The sequence below is a fragment of the Zootoca vivipara genome, chromosome 3 (genome assembly GCF_965207765.1).
Source record: "Zootoca vivipara chromosome 3, rZooViv2.hap1.1, whole genome shotgun sequence".
NCBI lineage: Eukaryota > Metazoa > Chordata > Lepidosauria > Squamata > Lacertidae > Zootoca > Zootoca vivipara.
The window spans coordinates 69,751,285-69,767,755 of NC_142586.1; the positions used below are offsets into that span (position 1 = coordinate 69,751,285).

Sequence of the window (16,471 nt, forward strand, 5' to 3'; positions counted from 1 at the left end):
TTGGCATGGGATGTGAACCAATCCAGTAATATCCAAGTGAAATTATTCTACAAAACAGGTAGATCTTCAATTCAAGAGTGCATATTTTTAAAGTATATTTATTTTGTAGTCAATGATTTAATATATTACTCATAAGCACTTTTAGTCAAGTGTATTTTAAGTATCACAGTACAAAAAAATTGGCATTTAAAATATAAGCTTAACAAGAAGTTCAAGCATTTAAAAACAGCATTACACATTTACAGTCTTTCCAGGCTAACACATACTTTAACTTTTCAAAAAGCCACATTAGCTATAAATTTAGCAAATACTTCATTTTACAATAATTTTAAAATTCTTTGGGAAAAGCATGTAACAATAATGCACAAATGGTATGATAAATAGCAAATTTTAGACAAAAGTATTTACAGGCATTTTACCTGACATCCAAAAACTACCTTGATCTAGTTTTGAGATTAAGAACAAATATTTAAACAATTGTTTCCTGATATGCCAGTGCTGTGTGTTTTTAAAATATTATTTTACTAACACAATCTAATCTATTGTGGAAGGTGGATTTCACCATTTCAGGTGCTGAAACAATCCAAGTAAACTTGGGAGAAATGTAGTTGGCTTCCAAAAATATTGCAGATTTCTTCTCAGTTCACTTTAACCTAGGCAGGACGTTAAACATTTTATCACTGCATCCCTTTAAAAGAAAAGAAAAGAAAATCTCACCGTGTGTTGTATGCTTATACTGCATGTTAATTTTATCAATCACATTTATTATCATAACACTCACAACAATTGTGATAACATCTAGTTACCAGGAAATCAGATACAAATCTGGTTTGTATGACACAATCAAACCTTGACTGCATCTCGTGGTCAGTAAAGAAATGCCTTAACCACAAATCTGGTTTTGGACAGCATGCTAAGCCAAACTTTAGCTTAGTTCATGCAAAGCTAAACGGGACCAGGGAGGAGATAAACACCTGTGAGCATTTCTCCAGGAGTTCACATGGTCTCAGCAAGTTATAGTTTGACTTAGCATGTTGTGTGAACCAGGCTACTGTGTTACTGATGGTCTGAGAAAGGAATTTTCCTCCTCAATATGCTTTCAATAAATACATTCTCACATGAAATTGTCCCTGTTTTATTTTGAGCAGTATATCATGATGAGCAATATGCTTTCATAGCAATAAAGGCCACTGCATTTAACAGAAGCCACCAACATGAGTCTGACCAAACTGCGGGAGGCAGTGGAAGACAGGAGTGCCTGGCGTGCTCTGGTCCATGGGGTCACGAAGAGTCGGACACAACTAAACAACTAAACAACAACAACAACTTTCAAGTAAGCATGTATCAAGACAGAGCGCACACAATTAGCTGTCTTTGGTGGCAGGTTGTCAGCTAGCCATCACAAGAACTAGTGTGTTGCTTTCAAAACAATCCTCTGTCCTTTAAGGAAGGGAATATTAGAAGCTCTACTTGGTAAGAAGATGCACAGTACAAGGTTAAGTTGAGTGTAACAGGAAATTTGTTTTTGGATAGCAATTGTAAAATACTTAGTGATGTAAGATGTGCTAGATACAATTACATAGAAAAAAATCTGAAGAATAGTTTCTCACAAGAACAGTTTTTAAAAGCTACAAGATAACTATATAGGCTCTTGTTTTTGCAGGGCAAAAGAGCAAGTTGACTCACCGTGCATAAGGGATATATGACAGACTGTACCTGAAAGAGAAAGAGGAAAAGTTAACACTAGCTTACTCTTCCTGTTTTACTTCACCTTCTACAATGTCAACCTGTTGCAATATGTCCTTTAGATTACCTATTCAGATTACACGTAAATTTAGAATAAGAGGGCTTTTGAAATAACTAGGTGTACTGCCAAGGCATTCCTGAATCCACTCTCCATTTCAGATTTTGTTGCAAGCAAATTACACAGCCTCCTCCAAGATGGTACACAAGCTGGCCTTATGCAAGTGACACAGAACCGAAGTAGTCCAAGAGGAAGCAAAAACAGCCTTGAAAATAAGCACAAGTGACTAGCCCGCTAGGGTCTGACGGAGGTGGGATGGAACACAGTGTCCTTCTTGCGCTAATGCATTCATTCACCAGCATGAAATACCTTGTTGCCCATGGCTACCAGGCTAGTACTAAACAAGGCTGTAATAAAATAGGACACTATCTTCGCCCCAACATGCAGTTTAATAAATTTAAATTTAGAAAAAGCTTACAGAAAAAAAATATTCGGAATCTATTTCCCCCCATCTAATACTGGATGACCTCCAACGGTTTATGCCTACAAAAAAATGGACTTCTCTGCTTTTGCAATAGGATATCCCCTTGCTTTCATTACTCCTGATCTCATTGGGGAGCCCCTGGTAACTTTCACAGAAATCTCAAAGCTCACAAGAACACTGTTTGAAAACTACTAAATATGCACACATACTCAGACCTCAAAATCCAAGCAACAGGTGGGAGTGGGTGCAGGGAGGGAGAGAGAAAAGATAAATCAATTCTGCTTTTTTAAATATACCTGCAGTAAGTTCTGAAGCAGAGGAGATACTTTTATAAAAGGCTATGGATCAAGACAGCAATATCACATTGCACAGCTTGCAAGATAACATACCGCACATACATGCTGAGTTTCATATGACAGCAGTGTTAAAAAATTTTATGACTTACCAGGTCATTGCAAAGAACTGCAGAATGCAGAAGAGCAGAGCTAGCCCTTTCTTACCCCACTAGAGAGAGAGATAAGGAACATATGGTGAGCTTGTTGACACTATTTTTAAAATCAATAAATTTAAAATGAGTCTCAAGAAGCTCCAATAGCAAATTAACCCTTGAGCAAAATGCATTGCTATACACTTCCATTAGAGGGCATAGCCCAAAGTATGCATATTTATTAGGAAGTAACTTTTGCCAAAGCCAATGGGACTTATTCCCAAGCAAGCTTATATAGGACTGCAGTATTAAATATGCAAATATTTTCACTAGACTGGCTTACACCATATAAAATACTATGTTAACTAGATGTTTTCATTAAAAATTATGGCCAGGATTACATCAGTAGTAAAAGCACTAAGAGCAGGAGTGGGAGACATATGGTTTTCTGGATATTGTTGGACTCCAACTCCCATTATCCCCAGCAAGCATGGACAATGGTTAGGGGTGATGGGAGTCATAGTCCGACAATGTCTGGAGGGCTACAGGTTCCCTGTGCTAGATTTAGAGTATGTTACACAAGCCCTAAACCCAAGGACTTCAGACTTCAGTTAGATACAGCAAAAGCCTACAGACCCAGCTTTCAACATTAAACTAATTTATGCTGATGACACATTAAATCTGGTAAGGGGTCACCAGTATGGCACCCTTGGGTTTAATGGTGCTCTTGAGGAATTTCCTTCCCCCCCCCTCTGTGTCTACAAAAGCTTTATGTCTTTCATTGGTAGTTTTGTTGTCATCCTGTTTAAAATTATGAAGTTTTTCCTGCATTGGATCAATGTTTCCGTGGTGCTGACAAACATTAGATTTGCGATTTTTATTGTGTAGTCTACAATATAAGCTTAATTTGATGGGATTTTGGAGAACCCCTGCAAATTCAAGAGGCCTGTTTTAACTCCAGTAGATCAAACTTTTGCCCAAACTCCTTGGAAACACAAAGTGTGTGTATGTGTGTACTGCACTTTTTGTTGGGAAGGGAATAAACTAAGGGAGGGTGAAGAAGAACAAACAGAGGGGGTGGTGCACTTTCAAAATTCCAAATGTGCCAATACACCCAGAAAGGCTGACATTAAGACTATATTACTCACCCAGAACACAGCACATAGGGTACAGATAAAACACAACTGGAGAAAAGGAGAGTCATATCAGTATATACTTAAGCAATACATAATTTATGCAATATTTTCCCACTAAAACTCTGAAATGTAGAAAATCTACCAAAGTTAGTGCATTTTTGGCAGTTTCAATGTTTTATTTAGTATTTTTCCAGAAGTACTATGTACCCATTCCCCTCCATTTTCACATTTCAAAATCAAAAGATACCACCTAAGCATTACGTAAGCTCACTACACAGGCATAACCTAACCTGAATTACCTATTCTGCTGACAAAATATATTGATAAAGTTGAACACAATCTTCAGTTGTCTGCTTGTATCATACCATTTTCTGATTCCTCCTAAAAACAGATCTGTTATACATAACACAGTGTGGGGTTTTTTTTGGGGGGGGGCACATCTCAGTGATGTTATGAAGTTCTAATTTAAATACCGATCCTGCCAGAATACCCTCAGGGAAACTCAACATTACGCTTCATTATTTTAAAATAGAGAAAAGATGTAGCTTACCAGCATAACAATTGTCACAATTAATCTTGTTGGTTCAAACATCTTTTTCAGTTGTTTCATAGGGCCCATCAAGAAGCAAGTACTGGTTTGTCAGAAATTAAAACAATAAGCATGCCTGTCATTAACTGAACCAAAGAAGCATGTGTGTTTGTTGAACGGCACTGTTTATAGTTTAAACCCCATACCCCTCTATTAGTGTTGAAAGCATAATTAGAGGAGAACAGATATACATTGAGAATATAGGAAGAATATAGGAAGACCTTGCAATCCAGCTAGTTTTGGAATTTCATGAAGCAGCTGCCTCCTTGTGGCACTGGCACTTTCTGCACTTTCTGCTTAATTTAAATTAATAAAGCGTTACAGAGTTACAAGTTTTAACCCAGTTCTAAAAACTGCCAAAAATTTGGACGCGTCATATTAGCAGACCAAAAAAAGGGTAGAGTGTTACAGATAAAAACATTCCTTTAAAAGCATAAGGATGCTTTCTAATTTTTAAGAAGTATGTCTGCAATACCAGCAAGTAGCCCAGTGCCTTATTACTCCTATAATATCCAGATGTATTTAATGATCTTTCCCAAGGGTACTGTAAAGAGACACACACCCATGTTTTACTGGGACAAAGCAGAGAAAGAATAGCAGTACAGTCATACCTCAGTTTAAGTACGCTTTAGTTTGAGTACTTTCAGTTTAAGTACAGTACTCCACGGACCCGTCTGGAACGGATTAATCCACTTTCCATTACTTTCAATGGGAAAGTTTGCTTCAGGTTAAGTACGCTTCAGGTTAAGTACAGACTTCCGGAACCAATTGTGTACTTAAACCGAGGTACCACTGTAGTTTACTTTTTGCAGTGAAAAAACTTCAGAATTGAAGTTCTTGACAGACAAAATTGGTGGTGGAGCAAACTACTTAATCTTGAAGAAGAGGTAAGTACATGGAAAAATATATATGTAATCAGTTTTGTATGTAAATGATTGCCTGGTAGCCATACGCAACAAGGAACTGCATGCTGGTGAGTGGGGGGTTTGGTGAAGAGGGGATGGAGCCCTCTGTCCCTAGGCTCCTATAAGAGGGAAACTTCCTGTGTAAAAGCATAGAAATGGAGCCATCTGCTGGAAGGAGGGCAGAGGTCTAGATCCTTAGGCTACCAGCCCCCTGCAAACTAGCAACTTATTTGGCACACTAGTAATTTTTGTGGGGTTATTTACAAGGGTGGTGTGCATACTAGTAATCTACTCAGATAGGCAGGCATGCCCCAGTTCCTTTTGTGAAATGTCAGTATTTTCTGATAAGATGCATCCTCTTTTTTTTAAGGTCTCACATCAAATACACGTAAACAGACAGCAACACAGGAAGGCAGTTTTCATTTTACAAAGAGATTCATTTTTTATTATGTCCTTTCTTTTAAAAGTACCATATACAATGTTTTTCTCAGTTTGCAGTTCTTAAAACTACACATCTCATTAAAACTTTTAAATAAATAAATCTGTCCATACCTGGCTAATGCAGCAATATTTCCTAAGGTATAGAACACTGCAAAGAGTTTTGTGCCAGAGCCTGGGAGCCAAAGCATTGCTGTCCCCTATACAAAATAAGCCCATTTGCGAACTTTAGAAGCATGTTGATGTCTGAGTGGTAAGGCATTAAATATTATACTAACGCAAAATCATCACAGCAGCAAACATCTAGCACATTCCAATATTACCCTCTGCTGGCAACTAGATATACTGATGTTAATTAACTGCCTCTAAGTGTTTACAGTGAAGGGGTAAAGTATTTGATCTCCTGCTAAATTTGCCCGTTTGCCCTCTGACAAAGAAATGACCAGTCCATAATTTTAATGATAGGTTTATTGTAGCTGTGAGAGACAGAATAACAATACGAAAAACCCCAGAAACCCAGAAGACAAAAGTCAGATATTGATGTGCATTATAATGAGTGAAATAAGTATTTGATCCCCTATCAACCAGCCAGATGCCAGGCTACTTGGTATCTTCACTGTATGTAACGAGCTGAGATTAGAAGCAGCTGCTGTAAGGGAGGTCTTACCTGTAATCCCAGCTCGTTACAGTACCTGTACAAAAAACACCTGTCGACAGAAGCAATCATTCCAGCAGATTCCAAACTAGCCACCATGACCAAGGCCAAAGAGCTGTCCAGGGATGTCAGGGACAAGATTGTAGACCTGCACAAGGCTGGACTGGGCTACAAGACTATTGCCAAGCAGCTTGGTGAGAAGGTGACAACAGTTGGTGCAATAATCCGCAAATGGAAAAAACAACCTCCCTCTGTCAACCTCCCTCTGTCTGGAGCTCCATGCAAGATCTCATCTCTTGGAGTTGCAATGATCATGAGAATGGTGATGAATCAGCCCAGAACTACACAGGGGGAACTTGTCAATGATCTCAGGGCAGCTGGGACCATAGTCACCATGAAAACCGTTGGTAACACACTACACCATGAAGGACTAAGATCTTGCAGAGCCCGCAAGGTCTCCTTGCTCAAGACAGCACATGTACAGACCCGTCTGCAGTTTGCCAATGCACATCTGAATGACCCAGAGGAGAACTGGGTGAAAGTGTCGTGGTCAGATGAGTCCAAAATCGAGCTCTTTGGCATCAACTCAACTCGCCGTGTTTGGAGGAGGAGGAATGCTGCCTACGACCCCAAGAACACCACCCCCACCGTCAAACATGGAGGAAGACATTATGCTTTGGGGGTGTTTTTCTGCTAAGGGGACAGGACACCTTCACCGCATCGAAGGGACGATGGACGGGACCATGTATCATCAAATCTTGGGTGAGCACCTCCTTCCCTCAGCCAGGGCATTGAAAATGGGTTGAGGATGGGTATTCCAGCATGGCAATGACCCAAAACACATGGCCAAGGCAACAAAGGAGTGGCTCAGGAAGAAGCACATTAAGGTCCTGGAGTGGCCTAGCCAGTCTCCAGACCTTAATCCCATCAAAAATCTGTGGAGGGAGCTGAAGGTTCGAGTAGCTACACATCAGCCTTGAAATCTTACTGACTTGGAGAGGCTCTGCAAAGAGGAGTGGAACAAAATACCTCCTGAGATGCGTGCAAACCTGGTGGCCACCTACAAGAAATGTTTGAACTCTGTAATTGCCAACAAGGGCTTTGCCACCAAGTACTAAGTCATCTTTTGCAAAGGGATCAAATACTTATTTCACTCACCATAATGCACATCAATATCTGACTTTTGTCTTCTGGGTTTCTGGGTGTTTTCCTGTTGTTATTCTGTCTCTCACAGCTACAATAAACCTACCATTAAAATTATGGACTGGTCATTTCTTCGTCAGAGGGCAAACAGGCAAATTTAGCAGGGGATCAAATACTTTTTCTTCTCACTGTAACTGTGACAGACTTAAATATCTGAAATTAATAGAATTGCATGTATAAGTCAATCAGTTTATCTACCAATTTATACAATAACTCTTCTTGCAATTAAAAGTACAACTAAAAAAGCAGAAGCCCAAATTTAAGGCAATTCAGTAAATCACATCTCCCTGACTGTAAGAAATGAATTATTTGAAATAATATTTCAAATCAACAGTACTTCCTAGTACAGGTTTCTGTCTCTCAATATAAGACCACCAGGAAACCTAGATCTTACAAGGGACCTTCCATTCAGAATGGTAAAAAAGATGTAGCTAGTCTTGTTTAATCTAAAAGTCGCACTGCTCAGACCATGAGATAAATGCTTCTCCATTCTTTATGATCTAGAATGAGACCTTGTCCTGCATGCCTTCATTTACAAAAGAAAGAATGGCCATGATGTGAAGCAGCCCCTTTTCTGTGTGAACACCCAGACTGTATCTGGGAGATCTCTCAGACAGGGAATGGCCATCTCCATCTACAGTTTCCGTTCTATGCTTTATTTAATTTCTGGAGGCGTTCCCGGACAGCTTATGGAAAATGGTTGAATGTTTTTAAATATTCATGCTGATATTTTTATTAACTGTAAATACATTTTGGCATATAAGTGGCATATAAATGAATTAAATATAATTTTAATTATCACTGTCACGGCTCAACTGATTTTAAGACTTAGGTCTGAAATTGGTCTGAGCTCATATTTAAAGGCAAATGTGATTGATAAATTCAAGTGAACAGTAGTATATGAACATATACCCTGTCGTGCACAACCCTTACAAGGAGCACTATGTTTGAATGGCTTTCTCACATATATTTAAAAAAACCTCCCTGCATGTAGAAATTTTATGTATATGCATTTGAGACTAGCTTTATAGCTGTTTTATAGGGGATTTTGAGGTGAAGTGTATTTTATAGGGGATTTTGAGGTGAAGTGTATTCAATATACAATCTCATTTCAGAATGAAATCAAGACAGTGCCATGAGAGCTATACCACTTTCTGAATATCAAGATTTACTATCGCTTGCCCAAGGAATTTTATGTATCTCAAAAAAAAAATTGTTCAAGAACAGAAAGTAAAAAGAAGTACAAGAAGAAAGCCAAGAAACAAAGTTGCTTTTCATATGTTCTACAAAGTTTTTACTTACAAGAATGGAACACACAATGCCACTTGCAAAGCAGATAGCAAACCATTTGACTCGAGTACTAAAACTAAGAGTTGAAGAATCAAGCACCTGTGGGTGAAGAAAGAAAGAAATTAGCTTCTAACAGTACTATATCTTAGAGCAATTCACACAAACAGGCTTCTCAACTAACGGTTTCCTAGTCACATAATTGCTGAATAACAGAGCATGTACAGACTATGTCTTTGAGCCAAAAGGCCTTTCTCTACAGGGTTGTTTTTTGACCAAGTGTAAGAGTGTGAGGTAAGTAATCTCGAAACTTTAACAACCCACCACTAGAGTTTGTGTACTTCAGCCTGGATCGCTCAGTTGGTTAGAGCAAACTCGGCCTTCAGATGTTTTGGGACTACAATTGCCACCATCCCTGACCACTGGTCCTGTTAGCTAGGGATGATGGGAATTATAGTCCCAAAACATCTGGAGGGCTGACTTTGCCTATGCCTGGGTTAGAGCGTGGTGCTGATAATGCCAAGGTTGCAAGTTCAATCTGCATATGGGATGGCTGCATAATTCTGCACTCCAGGGGGTTGGACTATATGATCCTCAGAGGCCCTTCCAACTCTACAATTCTATGATTCTGTAAACCTGAACCTCCAGGGACAGTATTGTGTTCAAGAGCACCAAGCTTCTTTTCGGAGGACTGCAACCCAGTCCAGAACAGGCTGTCTCTTCACCTCCCCAACTCAAGAATGTAGCCTTATTTGCTAATAAGGGTCCTTAAGTTGCGCCCAGGCAGGGACAAAGACAGTCAATTACGACACCGAGGGTTGAATCCAGAGAAAGAATTTAATTCTTAAATTTAAGAGACTCTTGGTGATCACCTTCACGACAAGAGTAAAGAAAGACAAATTTGCAAAGATTCTTATACACTTCTTGGGCTCCTTCCCCCCTCCTCAGGAATCCACTCTGTGAGTGTGCACACGCAAGAGGGTCATAGGTTACAAGTACATATATGGATCTTCCTGTGTCCGGTCCTTCTCATAAACATATGCTGACTCAACAAAGCCTTCAGTAAGACTAGTTTATGCGTCAAGCTAGCAACTTCCAGCGTCAGGCGGGGAATGCATCCGCTGATAAGCTCCTCTATGCCTTTCATTCTGTGTTCCAGACAAGGCTAGCTTATTCGGCCTTGACAGCAAGCTGTCTCACTGTTCCTTTTGCTTACATTACACTTTGACACACAGAGAGGCAAAGAGGAAAGCATTTTAAGAAGAAAAGCATCCACGGAATATTGGGGGCGGGGGGCGGGCTAAGCCATACAATCAGAATTATACAATGCAGGCAATGCAAACGATAGGATCAAATTTAGCTCAATAATACAATTAGCAAATCTCTCCCTGTGTCTCCGGCAGCTAATGCATCATTCCCTCTGATAAGAGGATCCTCGCCAGGGATGTTTACCTTTTACATTGCCAGGGATGTTTACATTTTACAAGGCTGCTCTGTCTTCCTGTCAGTTCTATGCAATGCCTCCCTCTCAAGGTTTTTACATCTTGGGGCCTCTGGCATAGCCGGGGAGGACAATAAGCAGATGGGCAAAGGGTGACGCAGGGTGCAAGGGGTGCTAGAAACAGTTTGGACAGTGAACCAGGCCCTGCTTTGGGATTCCTAGATCAACCTTTACTTGGTTCCCTCTCTGAGCTCATACAGGTATAATACAGGGATATATTCAATATGCAGCAAGGCATAATAAGCTGCATTCAATTTAAATGGCCATCATCACCCCCTTCAAAGAACACCACTGTCTTTTCAGGATCTGGCTTTTTCTCCAATATGTTTAGGCAAAAATACATTGTTCTTACTCTTCCCTCAAACCCATTGTAGACAGCATGCAAATTTTGGAGATTCAATATAAAAAGTTGAGGATATCTGCAATTGAACATCTTTCCTTAATGGAGTTTGCTGTCTTTGAAATTGGAATGCACAATGAATATAGTGAACCAATGTCCTACACCCACCCAGGCCTACCCCTCTGTCTGACCTTTACACATTCATGAACTATGAAGGGGGAGCTAGCTGCATAGGCTTATCCAAGCAACTGGGATCCCCAACAAGGGGCACAATACTGAGGACATGGCCAGGTGCGGTGGCCCTCTTCACAAGGTCTAGCACATCAACAGGTCTTTATTTTCAAACACTTCTGCACAGCATTCTCTTCAAAGGTTCAAAGGCCTGAAAACTCCAGCACCCTCTTAAGAGTACTGATTGTCCACTAAAGCATGTTAATTTACAGCTATGTAAGAGACATCACCTAGGAAGGACATTTCCCCTATTCCTACTTACTCCTTCCATACCTTATTATTGGAAGACTCTCATGTCTTGCTCCCATGCCCCCACCCTAAAAAAAAGTAACCCAAAACTTTTGCTCATTGCAGACCATGTGCTTTACACAGGTGTTCTGCCAGTGAGTGTAGAGCCAATTAAGGACTCAAAACCTGCCAAAAATAAGGGCAGGAACTGAACTGGGCAGAGCAGTTTATGTTCATGTGAAATGGAAATGTTCTTGTTTGCTTTGATAGCAAGTAGCACAGCATAAGCTGTTAGAAATCATAAAAGTATGAGTAAACAAGATTAATCTGGACATAATGTATGATCCTCCAAGTGATATGAGATGGCATCTCCTGGAGCCAAGGAGTCCAGGCCAACTTCCAGTTCCTGTTCCATCCCATCTTGCATCAAACTCTTATCACCACTATATAGGACTTGGCATGCCATACTTATTTTTGACCTAAAAATAATTTCTCCCATACTTCATCTACTATATATTTTGGAAAGGGGTGTGTCCATTTGTTCTCTCTAAGTCTGGACGCATCTCAAGATATCATCTCCAATCTTGGCACAAGGCTGGCTCCCCGAGGTGTGGGCAGCACTCTTCATTGACGTTTAGATACTGGCTGCCATCTTGAATCAAGATGGAGGACCAAAACTTGACTTTGGTGTGACTTAACCCATTTTTTAAACTTAGGTATTGTCGTCAAACTTGGCAAGAGGGCAGCTCTGAACACTCCCTGCTAGTTCTTTATATTGAGATGCAACTTTTAACATTATGGTGTTAAAATTTGTAGATTTAACACGATCATATTCTGGTTTAATTTTGGCCAAGCTATTTAGAATTAAATATTTAACCCACCCAAAAGAAACAAGGTCACAGACGAGGGGAAATGGAAGACTTCCTGAATGTCTCTCTTCCACCTCCCTCCCTGCCCTTGCCTCATGCTTAAGGAGATAGTTGTATCTGCAGCTGTTCTTGTCAGTCCCCACCTTTAATTCATAGAGCTATTATCAGGGACCAGATATTACTTTCTTAGGCCATTGTGCTGACTTCCTACTCTGTTGAAATGTCTTTTCCCATGACCAAAAACAAATTTAAAGCTTTCAAAATGTAACAATGTATAACTTACCTTTTCCTATCAAAATCTTTATCCATATATAGGCAGCAAGGAAAAGAAATACAAACATTCAACAGCAGCACCCAAAAGTGAGATAACAAACAACTCTGACATTCCTGATCAGAGACTAGGGTTTCCTCATTTTGAGAGGAACTTTGTGAACTTTGAATATCTTTGAATATCCCAGGAAAACGTGTGATCCATATTTATGGTGTTTAGCCTTGACACAACTATGTATGGCTCACTCACCGCTTTACTCAGTATAATTACCCTGTCCCAGTAGTGTGTCAATGTATGTTCCATACGTTTCCGAAGCTAGTTAAATCCACATTAGAGGAATTTATTCAGAACTGAAAGGCCTCATGAGTAGCTAAATGTGTAGCATTTTCAGAATATCACATACATTTTTACTTTTAAGTAAGATGTTATGAAGCTGGTGATTCTCAAAATAACTCATCATACAATGTCACAGCTACCCACATGTAGAAGTGAACAAAACCACTTTTGGAGAAAAGTTTTTCTACTGAGCTTTAAAGCCAGACCAGATTAACTTGAAAACAGATAGGAAATATAATATATACCGTATTTGCAGTTAGTAGATAGATAGTTAACCTTGAGGGGGTCAATATGTTTCGTTTTCCAAGGCCTCTGTTAAACAGATGTGATCATTTGTGCTGTGGTTGCTCATAGATGAAGCTGAGTGAGCTACCGTATTTACTAAACAAACTCCACAATTAGCAAACCACCACTCCATTTCACAACTGCTCAATCTGAGCTAAGGGGTCAGACCAAGCTATTTTTTAGTAAGTAAAGGGGCAAGAGATGCCAGATGTATATGTGCCCATTAGCCTTTTGCAGCAGATACTCATATTCATTAGGCACCACCACAAAATAAAGCAGAGAAAAATTCTTGCCTTTCATGCTCACATTCCAACTTCACCTCCTCCTCCTCCTCCCAACCATGCCTCAGGCTGCATCAGAATCTAACCAGTTAGGCGCTTCATATATAAATATTTCCATGTCCTTCCCGAGGAAGCCAGAGTGGGAACCTAAATCCTTCTGTATACAATACAAATGTTCTTTCCTCTGATCTGAATGACCCACCTTCCCCAATGCGATAGGGCAAAAGCCTCTTCTGGCTCCTGCAGAAGATTTGGTCCCTTCCTAACCTAGCCTGGTCCCTTCCTCAAATCACCTGCACATCCCAGAGGGAAGAAGGGGCTTAAGGCACCCACAAATAACCACTGTCTACGGAGGCCCGCCAGAGGTTTCACTGATCCCCTCTTCTTTGCCCCTTTTATAGATGGTCTCAGGATCCCTCCCCCCCCAGCCGCCCTCTGATAATAAACAACAACTCGCCACAAGTTTCTGTTCCCTTAATAAGGCCAAAGGAAAGCGAAAGTTTTCACTTCCCTTGGCTGGGAGACAGGAGGAAGAGCGAGTGGCCGCGAGCAGCGCCTGCTCTCGAGTAAATGGGCGCAGACCCGGCGCATCACGAGTCTTGGCGCTCGTCCTGAGGAAACGGCGAAGGAGCCCGGCCAGAAGGCAGAAGGGAGGCGAAGCCCTTCCCCGTACCTGCGACGTCAGCCCCTGCTCCTCGTCGTCCTGCCCGCTCAACACCCGCCGGAGTTTTTCCATTGCTGCGGCAGCCGCCCCTCAGCACCACCGACCCCCGTCGCCGAGAAGCGCCTACACTTCCTCGCGGGGCTCTCGCCTTGTCAGCTCCTGTGCCTCAACCGCCTCCTGAGGGAAAGCTAAACCGGAAACTGGCCGTCGAGGAAAACCCGGAAACACCTTCGAGTTGGGTTCAGCCAACCGTCATGGCTCCAAATCCCCCCTCCCACCCCGCCGACATCAGTAGTTCCGCCCTCTCCTTCTCCTCGCCGAATAGCGATCAAAATACCCGTTGGCCACGCCCTCTTCTCGTTTTGCTTGTCACACGCAGCACGGCTCGTTTCTGGCTTCTCTTCGAAGGCCGCCATGTGCGGGACATTGTTTTTCCCCCACGTACATTCAATGGAGAACCCGAAGTCAGCTCGCTTTTTCTTTTTCTTTTTCTATTGTCTCTTACCCGTTTTGTTCCCATCCTCGTATCCGCGTAACTTTTCTTCCGATCTTCAGATATCGTCCCCCAATCTTGTCTAATCGAACCGATCCATCACTTTCAGACACAGGTGTGTCGTTCGCTGAGGGTTCCTTCTGTTATCAATGAACTGCGTTTATTTTTAGTGTTAGGAGCGCTGGCACAAGTAAACATAATTCCACAAAATAGAACGTAAAACCGCCAATGACAAATGGTAGAGATAAAACAAATGACGATATATATATGTAAACCAATGGCTAAATCAGAAGCCGCCTAGGTTTATGTGTTCTAACCACGTGTAAGAATTGTGCAGCACCTCACGACCCATGTATTGCTCTATGACCGTATTAAGGCTGTTTTTACCTTCTCTTTTCAATTTTTACATTTTAAACTGAAGAACTGCCTTGAGTGTATTGGGAAAGGGTACCATATGAATGATAAAATATTAGTTTCATAGGATGCAGTCATGCTTAGTAAGAATAAGTGAGGCAAATGGGCATTACAAAAACCCCCATCATTAATAAACATTCCTCCCCAAATTTCAGTTGCACTTATTCACCCTCTTTTGATTTGAATCATTGCTTGCTATTTGAATCATTGCAAAAAAGTTGGATTTTCTGCTGCCTCAAAATAATAGTAATAATTTTAAATTCAATAATTGGGTCAGCTGGTCAGCGCCCACATTTCAGTAGTCTCATATATATACTGGAAATAATACAGCTAAAAGGGACAGTCTTCTAGGTACTAGAAGACTGGAGGTAGACACAGAGTATGTGTAATCTTAAGGATAACTGGCCTATATAGAAAAAGGGAGCTCAAGTAGGGGAAGGAAAACTAATCCTAAACTTCCACTGTCTTTGGGAGAAAAATGAGCTAAGGAGTAAACCGTACACAAATCTGGAAAGCAGCCCTAAGACAGCTGGATGATGCCTTATACACCTTCCGACAACTTCTGCAGGCAAGCTGGTGCCAAATATATTGCCCTCCTTTCCTTTGGGCCACACAAGTGAGGCAGAGGGGGAATCTTGCAGTCTGGGCAGCCCAAGCTCACCATACATGCAGTACATTCCTGTTTCGCCACCTCGCTGCCTCTGAAGATTCACTTAGTTGGGATGAAACAGGGGTGGGTCTATGCATAAGTCGTGGAGCTCCCTGCCCATGCAACCGTGCCTCATTCCTTTATAATCTTCAGCTTTCTTGCAGAGACCATTTCATTTCAACAGGTACCACCACCAAATGCTATTATCCCACATAATTCTTTTTAGTGCATTGACTCCTCTATAGTTGTAGAAAGTGCAAATATTATTTCATAGAACTAGCATGATGTCTGCATGGTTAGACCCAATTCCAGAGTCTAGAATTTTGTGAGATAAGGTCTAAAGTTACATAGCCAAGTGCTGAGCATCTATTCCAAACTTAAAAATGGAAAGCGTAACGCTGGTGGTCAACAAAAGAGATTTAAAGACTGTCTCAAGGCAAATCTTAAAAAATGTAGTATAAACACTGACAACTGGGAAACACTGGCCTGCGAGCGCTCAAGTTGGAGAACAGCCTTTACCCAAAGGTGTCATGGGTTTTGAAGAAACTTGGATCTCAGGAAGCAAGGGAGAAACGTGCTAAGAGGAAGGCACGCTTGGCAAATCCACACAGTGATCAACTCCTGCCTGGAAACCAATCTCCCCACTGTGGAAGGACGTGTGGATCCAGAATTGGCCTCCACAGTCACTTACGGACCCATTGTTAAAAACGTGTTTTTGGAATACAATCTTACTCGGCTACGAGTGATCGTAGAAGAAGAAGAAGAAGGAGAAGAAGAAGAAGGAGAAGGAGAAGAGGAAGAAGAATCAGTTGATAATGCTGCATTGGCATTTATTCTGCTTTTCTTAAAAAAGAGGAAAATATGGAAGTAGCAACTAGGTAAGGTTTGGGCAGCTATATGACTTAAGGACTCTGAAGTCCTAATCCATGAAAATAATTTGAATAATCTGGTATTCATTTATATTTAGGGACCTGTTCTTCCCAGTTACAAAGGAAGTAGCTACTAAAATGTAGAAAATCACAACCATAGCACTAACAGTGG

At 41.0% G+C, this 16,471-nt stretch overlaps 1 protein-coding gene across 1 annotated transcript; it reads right to left on the reverse strand.

Moving 5' to 3' along the window:
• Positions 1-82: 82 nt before the first annotated feature.
• On the reverse strand, positions 83-14,060 carry SFT2D1 (SFT2 domain containing 1). Its single transcript, XM_035108576.3, has 8 exons — positions 13,884-14,060; positions 8,884-8,970; positions 5,838-5,923; positions 4,342-4,423; positions 3,804-3,839; positions 2,674-2,732; positions 1,687-1,716; positions 83-688 (listed from the first exon to the last, which is right to left on the reverse strand). The coding sequence occupies exons 1-8, from the start codon at positions 13,944-13,946 to the stop codon at positions 649-651; spliced, it is 483 nt and encodes a 160-aa protein (XP_034964467.3). The 5' UTR covers positions 13,947-14,060; the 3' UTR covers positions 83-648.
• Between the last annotated feature and the right edge of the window lie 2,411 nt (positions 14,061-16,471).